Source organism: Varroa destructor, unplaced genomic scaffold (genome assembly GCF_002443255.2).
Source record: "Varroa destructor unplaced genomic scaffold, Vdes_3.0 BEIS01000007.1, whole genome shotgun sequence".
NCBI lineage: Eukaryota > Metazoa > Arthropoda > Arachnida > Mesostigmata > Varroidae > Varroa > Varroa destructor.
The window spans coordinates 2845936-2858058 of NW_019211460.1; the positions used below are offsets into that span (position 1 = coordinate 2845936).

The 12123-nt window shown below is 41.1% G+C and overlaps 2 protein-coding genes across 19 annotated transcripts in view; one reads left to right on the forward strand and one right to left on the reverse strand.

The window, feature by feature from the left end:
- Positions 1 to 2082, forward strand: part of ATP8B (ATPase phospholipid transporting 8B) — a 74176-nt gene extending 72094 nt beyond the window's left edge. For 10 of the 11 annotated variants that reach the window (XM_086975906.1, XM_086975901.1, XM_086975900.1 and 7 more), the window contains one exon: positions 1004 to 2082. The gene's annotated coding sequence lies outside the window, so the exon portion shown is untranslated. The remainder of the gene's footprint in view (positions 1 to 1003) is intronic. The other variant, XM_086975897.1, reaches the window with a different exon arrangement.
- An 8090-nt stretch (positions 2083 to 10172) lies between these two features.
- The window catches only part of LOC111254034 (uncharacterized), a 35084-nt gene continuing 33133 nt past the window's right edge, over positions 10173 to 12123 (reverse strand). For all 8 annotated transcript variants that reach the window (XM_086975910.1, XM_086975914.1, XM_086975912.1 and 5 more), the window contains 3 exons: positions 11912 to 12066; positions 11188 to 11428; positions 10173 to 10822 (listed from right to left, as the gene is read on the reverse strand). In XM_086975910.1, the coding sequence (XP_086832036.1) occupies positions 10667 to 10822; positions 11188 to 11428; positions 11912 to 12066 (552 nt within the window). In that variant the 3' untranslated portion in view covers positions 10173 to 10666. The remainder of the gene's footprint in view (positions 10823 to 11187; positions 11429 to 11911; positions 12067 to 12123) is intronic.

Sequence of the window (12123 nt, forward strand, 5' to 3'; positions counted from 1 at the left end):
TTTTGAAAACTACGGTGCTTCCTCCCGACTGCATTTTCATAACACACTTCAGGTACGATCGGTTCTTTCTGAGTCGTTCAGAAAGGAATAGATAATATAACACAAAAAAATGTTATATAATTTTCCACTTGGGGATCATACGTGATATTTGGGCTGCGCTTTCTCTGTTACAAAAACGTTGGAGTTTGACCTCCTTAAATCACTGGGTATATTTCGTTTAACGAGCCGCATTTTTTCCTCTGAAGATTAACAAGACGATGATATCCTGTCGGCTTCCTTCCCCTATTAATCCGGACCCTGCCATGACACCTCAGGTCAAAACAATCGGATATTGATATGTTTTCCGAAAAAAACGTAGTTGTTTAGAGAGACCGAGCTTACATAGATTGTACAAAACAGATTCGAGCGACTTCTGTATTCGAGATCAATTTAAACCTGTGTATCTTCTTTTTGCTGATTCTCACCCCGCCATGTCCCATAATATTCGGTTTTAGAGTCACTTCTTGCGCGTATGGCCACGTAATCTTTATTTGCCCTTTTTGGCCCTGTGCATTGTCATGACAGCTGACCAGCGGCAGATACAGCCTTCTATTTTTAAATAAAAACTAATTTTTTACTTGATTCCTCCTTATGAAACCTGCCGAAAAGCAACGGGAGCGCATTTATCGAAGTTTCACTGTTCTGCTCAATTGTTGGCCAGGGCAGAATTTAGGCTATGTGAGGCAACTAAACTAACAAACTGCTAAGATATTGACAGCACGTCACTTTTAGCCTGCATATAAAATTCTAGTGATCACATAGGTCATTGAGTCTATTTTAAGTCTATACACATTTCAAACTAGTGGGTACACATGAAAAATACGCAACTCTCTGATAGAGGTAACTTCGGATGAAGTTATCGATAATTTAGCTTATATAAAGTAATCGAGAATGATGTAACATGGTCTACCGCGTGTCTCATACATCTCTTCTGCTCTGTATTTTCTGTTTCCGTTTCTTACAGGTGACTGAGAGCAGCGGGGATCAACCATCTATTTCACTGCCAATCTACATATAAAGCTCACATTTGATTTTCACGTTAACGACAAGCCGACGCGATCACAAGATGCGCTGCCTAAAACTGTGATTTTTTAAAAACGAATCGTACCAGCGGGTTTTATGAAAATGATGATCTACCGAAGCCTGTCTATAACACGGAGTGCGATTGATCGAGCACGAATCGCACGAAATGTAGCTAATATTTAGTTACATCAATAGTCTTCCATGAATAATTTTTCAATAGGGAAGAATAATAGGTCTTAGACTGCCCGAGGCTGAGAAGCAGTGGCGTCGGAATAGATAGAATGGTCGCAAGATCAACACTTAAGTCAAGAGGGAGCAAAAGATTGTTATATTGCCGCTGCTAGACTGTACAATGAACGAATGATGAAATTGCAATTCTTCGTCATAAGTATTCTGCAACAAATTATACACTGTAAACTGCCATAGGCAAGAGCTAAATGGAACGAAATTTGCTATAGATTATTCAGCTCAGTAAAAATCAATTGAAGACAAATAAAGATCTTATTTGTCTATCATAATTGTATAGCGGCGCGTACTATACTATCGGTATCAACTGGAACTATGTATTCGTTTTGTGTTTTTCCTGTGATGTCGTTTGTCCTAGTCTTTATCAGGGCCTTGAAACTCGTCAGAGCTTGAGTTCGACTGCTTGCATTTGGTGTCAACCTCTTCTCGCCTAAGTGCTTCGCCGTACACATCGTTTCTATGTATATGCGAGGTACAAATGACCAATATTATTAAACTGTCCCCTTTAAACAATACCGCCCAGAGCCCAAAACGTCAATGCAAGTACAAAAAGTGTGGACCGATCGGAGACTCGAATTATTATTTCTAAGTTCTGCCAATTTCCATCATGTTCGTCATCAAGCTCGACCCGAATAATGCAGCATAACATATCAGGTCTATGTAAGCCTTTTCCGACATGGGGGCAATCGCGCAACCCTCGGCGCTAATGTAACTGTTGGAACAACTGTTTTGAATAAACACAGTGTTCTAAGGGAATTTGCGTACTGTTCAACACATCATAGTTTTTCCTTTTGCACTTGTAGATAATAAATGGGTCGCGATTAACTTTTGAGTACAGAAAGTTTATTTTAACATAGCGTTGCAATTATGAGCAGGTAGCAGAAGTACAAAGACAATATAATGAACGCAGGCAGCTTCTGTTTATGCAACCAATGAAATATGAGTTGGAATTAGGGGAAGCTGTTCAGGATGTTCACAAGCAACGTTCGGAGGACTAAAAACGTCAGAGAGCTTTACCAACGACGACTCGTATTGTAAGGTTAGAGTGAAGCATTGCAAAAATCTTTAGAATAATCAAGTTCTGCACTTTGTATAAACCAGTCAACTGTCCATCGCATTTCCAAAAGTTGTAAATAGATAAGCTACATTTCAGTAATGGTACGTGCTATCAATAGAGGTGATATGGGTTGAAGGAAACAATTTCGCGGATAGTACGTGGTATGTCGCACTGCTCGTTGGAGCGCTCTGCTCCAGTCGTTGCCAAAAAGAATCGGCTGCTGTCTTCTGAATCGTCAAGATAAATATCGACAGCAGTCGGCTTACCCGAGACTGCAGTGTATGTTGACTAGGTTCTTCATTCGCCTCTGCTAAGTACGTTCCTAATGGCCTATAAAGTAGTGATCATGAGTTCGGAAAATCAGTGCCAGGCGTCAAATTGAAAGCTTTCATTACATCCTGTGGACAGGTAGTCTCAAGCAAAGGTTTCACAAACTCCGTATTGAAAAAGGACTGCATTGGCCTAACGGAATTTGTGTAATGAAGGCGTTGCGTGACGAATTTTGACATTTCTTCGAAAAGCTTTTCAAAAACGTGTCTTGCAGTTATCAGTATTCACACCCTCGGCGGGTCACGTTGGCGCAGAGAATCTGTATCGCGAAGTAAGAACAGCAAACGGTACATAACGTGATTAGCCTTTGTCTGATTTCCAGGCCTTACCTAGGAAAAAGGATGTTTCGATTCGGCTTCGTGTGGTCTATCGGCAGTTGGACGCGGTGACGAAAAAGCAGTTATTTCCTTATTGCAGATCGGCGACTTCCTCGACACATTAGGGAAGGACCGAATGTCTCTTACCCTATATCTGAAAAGGCAACGTCATTCCTGTGATTGATAAATCGAATTCTGAGAAGTTGTTATAGCAAATGTCGTCGGTTTACTAACGGAACATTTGGATCAGCTTTGGCTAGTGCTTCATATTCTCGATACCATGGGCCCATGCCTTAAAGCGTCGAAGTGATTGCTCGCTGCTTAAAAAGTTGTATACCTTAATTATAGTCTCTATGGAAGATATTTTCTCCGACTCAAAGGGGGCAGCCGTTATAGAACTAAGGCCCCTTGTGTCAGTCCCCTGGCTGCGGAGCTTCTTGAGTTAGCATTGAGAAACACCGTAGCGACACAGCCAACTGCAGTGCCGATACACATTGGAGCAGTACAACGAGCCGCGACGTTGACCTTAAAACAACTACATCGCACTAATTGATTTCAGTGATAACCGCGTTTCAAAGGGGTGGCAAAGTTACCCTGCCATCGAATACGGAAAAGTAACCCAAATCCTTTGTTTCTAAAAGGGTTCGAATAATGCAGTTGTTACTATATACAAGCCTGGACCTTTTTTTGATAATACTATGAGTTTGTGGGCGTAAGTAAAAGTTGAACTAGTCCAAGTGATCGTGGCTGAACTCTCAGTCATGTCGGATGAGCTAGGGCTAGAGAGAGATGTAAAACTAGTATCCCGCTAACTCACTCTATAAACTAAATCGAGTAGCATTATCTGTCGCGCCTGCGAATCTGATTACTGCTATCTTCATTAATCTTATGTTGACTATTCGCTTAGCCATCAGATCGCCATTTTTTAGCAACTTCTTTGTACGCAAAAGAATCAGCAAAAAGCCTCTGAATCCATTTACCAACGAAGTTTATACATATACTAATCTATCTTGCGTTTCAGTGCACACCGTACACACGGTGAGAGGCGTAATCCTCTGTTCCCTTTAAAGGACAAAGCCTTCCTAAGAAACTTTTCCACTTCCAAAAAAACCTTCTCTATTTCGATAAAGTATTCCTGGAAGTGGTCACGTTCAATTACAATTTGTACCAAGAAAAAGAAGAGACTTCCTCTGGGTTTTTCTAGCCAAGTCTTAATGTTAGAAATAATGTCTCTGAGCCTAGCTCCTGGGAATAGGGTTTGTAAAACGGTCCGCTCTTCTTGCAATTTGTTGCCTAAATCGTCCCTTGAATCTTCTATAAGATCTTCCCACGCTCTCCGTTGCTCCTCCGCTTTAAGATCCTATGGGATTCTTCCCGCTTGGAGCGAGGTCGCATTTGTGCTGGCCGTTCTGTATGCTTAAAACACTCTTAGCATAAAGGTTTGTTGAACTTTCCGTAATAAGCCTCCATGCAGAGTTTCGGCAGGTGAAGCTCTGACCCTCACCGAAGTTCAAAAGGAAGAGTAGACTCAGCAACCGCCATAAGAAATCTTTCCACACGTCCCGTGTATATAAAAATACGAAAGGATGTTTGTTGTACCTCGAATCGCTTGGTCCAGTTATATTACTAAACACCTGGCTAAATGATATGTATCATTTCTATGTTGTCTCCGTCCGTTTTGATTGAGGTTCTAGGGCAGCTTTTCTTACCTAATAATAGGACCGTTTCAGAGTGAACTCTGAACTGTCTGAACTCTAAAACTGATCTTAAGCTTTATCCTTTTATCCCTGGAGAAATCTGGTCCAATGCCTAATTTATCCTATTAGGTTGCAAATTGTTGTGCTTTTTACAAAAAAAAAGACTCCCCGTGACTTATTGTTCAATTCTGACATATCATTCAAAAGCGGTCATCCTGCTTGATCAGGATGAATTCACGGTACTAGGTTGCGACTGCAACAACCTTAAAGAATCCCTGAAGATGGATATTCCAAACAACAGAAAAGTGCATCTTCGATACCTTCTGCGCTACGCATGTCGTCGAAAATAAAACGCTGCCAAAATGGTTCACGACGTTCGCCTTTTGTACGGTAACAACGTTACCACCAAAAATACTGCCCGAGAAAGGTTTAGCAAGTCTAAAAACTGTATCCAAAGCCCTCGCTCCGGACGACTGTCTAAGTTGGTAACCCTTAAAAGCCACCTTTGAAAGAAGACGGTCAACAAACAACCCGGGAAATTGCCGAAACGGTAGGTTGCAGTCATACTATGCTAATCATCTCAAATCCTTGGGTTTATACAGAAGCTCTTTGAATCCAACACGACAATATGTAAAAGTGCATCTCAACATCTTTCTGGGCATCTAGAATGATAGATTTCAGCATAGAGTTGTCACTGGTGATCAAATTCGTGTCGGCATGTCAACAGGAATCAGAAATCGGAATGAATGGCTCTAAAAAAAAAATCATGGTTGAAAGTTCAACCAGACCTTCATGCATAAAAAGCACTAGATTTTGCATCTAGTGGAATTATTTGATTTGCTATACATAATTTGGATTACATAATTAATTGGCACTCTTATCAACCAAGTCATTCAAGAAGGAAGACCGGGGCCATCTTTGTTCACAGCAGTGGGCATTTCAAACCGGAAGCTTTGTCGCACCTTCTATATTCTATGGACATTGCGTTAAAGGATTTCTAGTATTTCCGTTCACTGAGCATACACCTTTGTGGCTGTGTTTTCGTCACAGGACGACAACTCAAACCATAGTTGGACAGTTCCACATCGGGCTACAGAAAGAACTCCTTAAGAATAGCTTTACAGCCCCAGACAACGGGATTTTATCTAAACCTGACGCCTTTCCTGATTTCATTCATTCGCTCACAACCTTGAGTTTTCCTGTCGTTACAAACGGTATGTCTTTGCTCAAGTCGTTTTTGTAGGGGGTACGATCGAATTCTGGGTAAGCGGAAGAGAATTTATATATATGTTTACATGTGTATTTCTCTATTTGTTTCCTTTTGGATGATCTTCTTGGGCATCCTTAATGATCACGCTGAATTTCGCGTAAAAGACCCTTTTCAGCATTCTTTTTAGCCTTCTAAACTTTCTTCTTCAGAATTTTCTTAACCAACCTATAATTGTCGAGAATATCGTTGAATGTTTCTGTACGTCCGGCGAATTTGGCTCACTTGAATTGTTTGTTAATTCTATTATAGTCGATACTTCTACTCGCAGTGACGTCGTTCTACCAGTATTTAGGTGGAACTGCTCTAGGCTCGTCTGAGCCGAGAAGTATGTGGCTTACAGGCTCCTTCAACAAAGTACTAATAGAATGTAGCATCTTCCAGTTGACGGTGTCCCTTTATCAATTTCGAGATACCCAGTGAACAACAATTTTCTGCACATTTTATAGGGCATATGGCGGACTCCAAAAGCCTTCAAGCCCCTTGAGGGGTAACTATGGATCTTGTGTTCAACGTGACCTTATCATTGGTAGCCATCCACTCTTTTAGTATCTGACCCCTCTAGTTTGTGCGAGAAGCACCCAAAGTAACTGAGCTAGCATTACAATCCCCGACGATGACCAACGGTATATGATATTGCTAGATTTTCTGCGACATTTTTGTTGTGGTTTGTTAACAATGTAACAGAGTTCTTCAAGCGAGCCGCTAGGGCCATGCTAGCATGAACGGGAGCGACGTCATACGTCGCTGCACACGTGAAGATTTTCTCTTCACCACGTTTTTGTGCTTGTCCTTGTATGTTCCTTATATAAACATCTTGTTTGTATAGGGTTTCTTGTCTTTTTTTGTCATTAAATTATCTTGAACTAGTCTTTTATTTGATACGCTTTAGAACAGCAGTGAAGCTTTCCTCTTTGTGGGTCTTCTTTAGACAGTAATGTGCGGCCCTGCTGCGGTAGCAGTTTTGTTGTGGGATTTTGATTAATATTATTATTACTTGGTTTCCGATCCGTTCGGCTCTTTTTCGGTGGTGGAAACGTACGCATCGCTGTCAGCGTCTGCTCGCTTCTGAGTATTCTATTTCCAGCGTCTTTCGCGCCAAAGACGGTGTAGAAGCCGCCAGTGTTTATCGTTTCCCGAAGGGAAATCGTGTCAGGGTGTTGTCAAGGCCAGTAGAATTTTCTGCTCTTGCTGGGTTCTGTCTGAATACAGAGTCAAGACTTGTGGCAACGTCAATGGTAGTAGTTCTTTCAATCGGGTTTTCAACGATAATTCTCCTTGCTTGGTGTGCCAATCCTTGCTTGACCTTCTTCAAAGTAAAGTAATTCATAAAGGTTTTTGAAAAGCCAGTTGACTTTTATTGAGCATAATTTTCATGTCTTTATTTTATATTCCTTTGCGTCTTTTATCTTTATATTGTAGTACTTAGGGCCAACATTTAGTTGCATCTAATTAAAGCAAACAAGCAAAACAGTAACCATGGACGCCGCGCTTAATGATAATAGCCTATAGTTTTTTTACGTAACCTTTATCACTTTCATCAGTAAGGTAGCAGTGAGCCGTTATGTTTTTTTAAAGATAGCTTCAAAAATTTTTTCTAACAGAAAGCCATCTTTAACTGGCGTGTCGCCTCAGGTGGACGCACTGCGACGAAGATTCTCCGAGAGACCATGTCAACGTTTCCGAACTTAAATGATTTGACCGCTAATTTGTGTAGCAGCTTGATCCTTAAGGTCCGTTAAACGTTTTTCCATAGTATGCCGTCCGTGGCACCTTCGTCGCCTGCCAGAAGGATAAAAGAGAGCTTGCCTACACAATGTGCTTTTTAGTCTACGAGGTATGTAATAGGCTTCTAGAAGCCAGCTAAGCTCTCGTAGGGTTGTAGAATCTTCCTTAGATTCACATCCTGCACTTTTTCCTGGAGGCTGTCAGCTTTATGACGAACGAGAGTCAATATCCTCTAGTGTTTGAAGAAGTTTCCGAGCAGAAAGTTCTATCTTGGACGCCTTATCTACTTTTACCTGAACGGGCTACCTGCGTTTCCAAAAGTGTTCCCTTATCTTGAAGCCTATTACCCGACTTCCTTACATACATTTTCATATACACATAGATGCACTTTTCTGTCGCCGTGTTTCTCTTGTTGCGAGTTTTTAGAACGCTGTCAGAAGAGTAGTTTTCAGCAGTTCAATAATAAAAGTGTAATCGTGCTCCCTATCCCTTTCGGAGTCCTTCTCGTTAACTTGTTATTTATCTGCCGGGTTCCAGCTTTTTTTTGGTACTCTGTAAAGGCATTCCTCTATTACTAATTGCACTTGAAACGTGGAATTTCGTCTAAAAATAAGCTTTCCAAAACAGCTTAAATAATTTTTGTTGGATTGTCGACCTACGCCTATTACAATTATGGTCGAAATGCTTTATTTCGAGTTTTACGTCCGGTATCGCCCTGAGGCAATCTCTTGCAATGTTGCAACACCGACTTTATTACGGTCTGGTGCTAGTCGACCTAGCATAGCTGCTATTGCATGGAGCCACGCTTTCGTCGCGAGATCTTGGACCAGTTCTTTCACGATTGGTCGAGCCAGCGGTGTTCCCTTTCGTCACCAAGGCCACCCGCGCTTGACAAGAACTGTACATCCAACTGGCGTTCCGCCACTTCCCGGAGTATGGCCGACCATCGGAAAGCATATTCGCAATTGCAAAGTCTACTAAAGAGCAAAGGGAGGCCATGAGTGTCGACTGTCTCATACGCCCGCGGCTTTGCTGACATTCTCGTTCACTTAAATGGGCCCGCTTTTATGAAGCTCCGTTTATTGGGCCGCTGCGCGTTTCCGGACGTACTCCTTTATTCGTTCTGGTGCGTTGACCCGCTCCTCGCTCACCGCGTGACAGCAGTACACATGTGGGAATCGTTGTCCGCAGTTCAGGATCGGCTATCTGTACGTTTGCTAGAGGCGCATCTGATCTGTATACAGAGCGAGATGCGTAAACTCATGTTTTATAGATATAACGATTTGTTATAAGAATTTCTAACCAAACATATGATATAGTCGTAGCTAATAGTTTCTCAGCTTCCGTTGTAAATATTTACAATATATATCTACTAAGTACTTATCGAACATATTTGTATATGCATGCGACTTATTGGATATTCATAATTGGAACGTTCATCTCACAAACAAATAGATTTGGTATGAAGATATTGCAATTTCTCCCAAGATCATAGTCTTCGGTGCTCATCAAGGATAATTGATGAACTGAAGTCGCGTCTACTGAGAGCAGGCCACGCTGCATTGATCACACAGAACGACTACACAGCCACACACAGGTAGAATCTTTGCTCTTCTATCATCATGGTCACCAATAACAATTGACAGTGTAACATAGATGGGTAAAAAAAAAAGCGATTTAAAATGCTACATGACGGCTTAGTTATAACATGTGAAGAGTTGCCTATGGAAGGTGTTCCAAAAAGTCGAAGAGCTGCATTTCAAAATTCAAAGTATAGTGTGATCCCTTTCCCTCTGTAACGAGCAGAAGAAACAAGTATAATAAATAAATGCCATAATTACAATGAATTTATGAGGAAGGGAATCATCAAGTTACACTACTAGATTGTTCACATTACCGTTGCTGTTACCATTTGAAAATCCCGCGTCTTCGTAGTCTGAGCCCTGACGACTATAGCAGCAGTAGTTTGTGTTATCATCTTCAAAAGACACTGCGATCCTTATCAACTTAGTACTCACTGTGGCATAGAGGTAAATCCAATTTTCAAGTACGCGATATAACGGGACTATGCGGCACTGGCCGGAAGGTAGACTCGAATATGGTGGCATCATCTGCTCCTATTCTACTCCACGTCATTCAGGAGTATCTAGCTCATTTGAGCCAACGGATCGTACGTAATAGAAAATGGCAGACCATGGCGTTAGGTCGGTTTAGGACGTGTCTTTGGCATCATGTGGTGCTGCGAAGCAGGAAACATTTGTATATACATTGAAAATGGTAAACTCTAGGAAATTCTAGCGTTTCATTCTAGCTTTAGTGATCCGTAAACAAATCCGTGATACATTCCTACGCATAACCTAGGCTAAAGATAATGAGCGCTGTAGCAGTAACTTGTCATTAGTCCGGCTTGTTCCATCTAAAATTACTAATCTTAATTAAAATCTTTAAAGAAGTAATACAAAAAGCAGTTGTTACTCTGCACAAAGTATCAAATCAGTTTAATTCTGTGATGACTCTGGTCGTTAGTAACATGTATTATCGTTATCACAATGCAAAGTTATAAATCTATGGATATTTCTGTTTGTGTTTGAACATAATCTCATGTTAGTAACTAGTTCCATACACAATAACGACCTTTGCGGCATAGATGCTTCTTAAGCACCAACAAAGTAACTCCTTTTTGGGGCATTATATGGCACAGGTCATTTACTTAGCTCTGTTGAGACCGTATAAGCCTATCCTTGAAAAAAGGCTTAAATAATTTTAGTTTGAAGTAAGGCAAGTGAAGCCTATGCGTTTTTCTTCTTACTGAAAATAAGCTAACATCTCCTTCTCCGAAAAAACCATGCGTTTCTATTTCTATTTTTCGCCTGGAGCTGTCGAACAAATTTCACGTTGGCGTCTAATTGCTTCGTTGAGCATTTTGGCACGTTTTCAATGGCCTGTGTCGTCCGAGGTTTCGTTACGTGAACTCTCGTGAGGTTTTGCAATTCCAGTAGTCGATGAGCCTTTGTGCCTCCCGCTGGCCGGAACGGAGGGCCCCATGGACCGTAGAGAAATATACTGGGTCTGTTGCTTCTCCAGCGAATAATACCAACGGATGAAGATCCTTCCTATCCTATGTTTTTATTAAAAAAAAACCTTCTATTAATAAATTTGATATTGATTCCATGTTTAGGACGTCACCTTCGAGTCTCAGACGCGTTATGGGCAAACATGTAACGATTATTTTTGATTCATCTTTACAAAAAGCAGGTAATCAGACAAAGGGAATAAAACAATAAATGTCATTGGTTCTATACGGCTAGAAACGGTGCTATACTTGAGGACAATAAGGAAATGTAAGGAAAAGGCTATTTTACTGATAGTGATAGTAATTGAACTGGAATCAAGAACTATTTTCAGGTGCGCTACATGTATTCAGTTCTGCAACAGGCGTCTCTCGATGACTCCTTGTTGCTTTACGACGATTAGGATGCGAACCTGTTGTCGATGTTCTTCATGGCCGACAGCGATGTCTTCTAGATCAGTTGTGGCAGAATCGTTATCTTCATTAGTCGAGCAATATAGCGGCTGTTGTAATTTCCCTACAGGATCGTTGGTTTGGTCGAACGGGAGCAGACGATGGCTATAAGCGCCATTAACGTACGGATCAGACGCCCACGCCGAACGAATGACACGCGACGGTGGTCGTACACCTCCAGGAACTACTCGATTGGCAAATCTGCAACAAAGTTCTGATGAATTAAATTTTGAGGAACGTAGGTACTGAGTTGAAGATCTGTTGTCATGGGTTCACGTTGCATTTCTATTTCGTTTATTTGAATAATAAGCAAATGCATAAACGATCAGAGAGAACAGTTCGATTAGACTGATACCATCAAGGTTACGTTGATCTCTGATTTACCACTGTAACGTCAATAACGGTATTACAAAATCCGAATTATTGACGAATCTACTACTTGTTAGATAGAAGCCAGCGACACTAGCGATCTGTAATATCGTAATAGCACATTTTATTATTATAACCTGTTTCGTTGGTCGGCAACATATTGAAGAGGAAACGTCAGCTAATCAGATACACATTTACGAAAAATACAAAAATGTATTTCATGATTAAAAGGAAAGCCCGAAGTCTATTATCACAAGCGCCTCGTGCACTACTCTATAGAGCTACCATTACTACAGTAATCGGAGCAATATTTACCTTTTAAGTAAATGGTAACATCCCCTAAGCAGTTCAGTGTCGGCAACCTTTTCCATTTCAACGGCATGGTCCCCGCCAATCCAACCAAGTAGAACATTTGGACGGCGGTTTACTTTTTCAAAACCGTAAATGCCGCGAAGATATTCACCATGTTCCTCCAAGTGTAATTGCAGGGTAATAGCATATCGTATAGTTAGTTAAGTACTCTATTA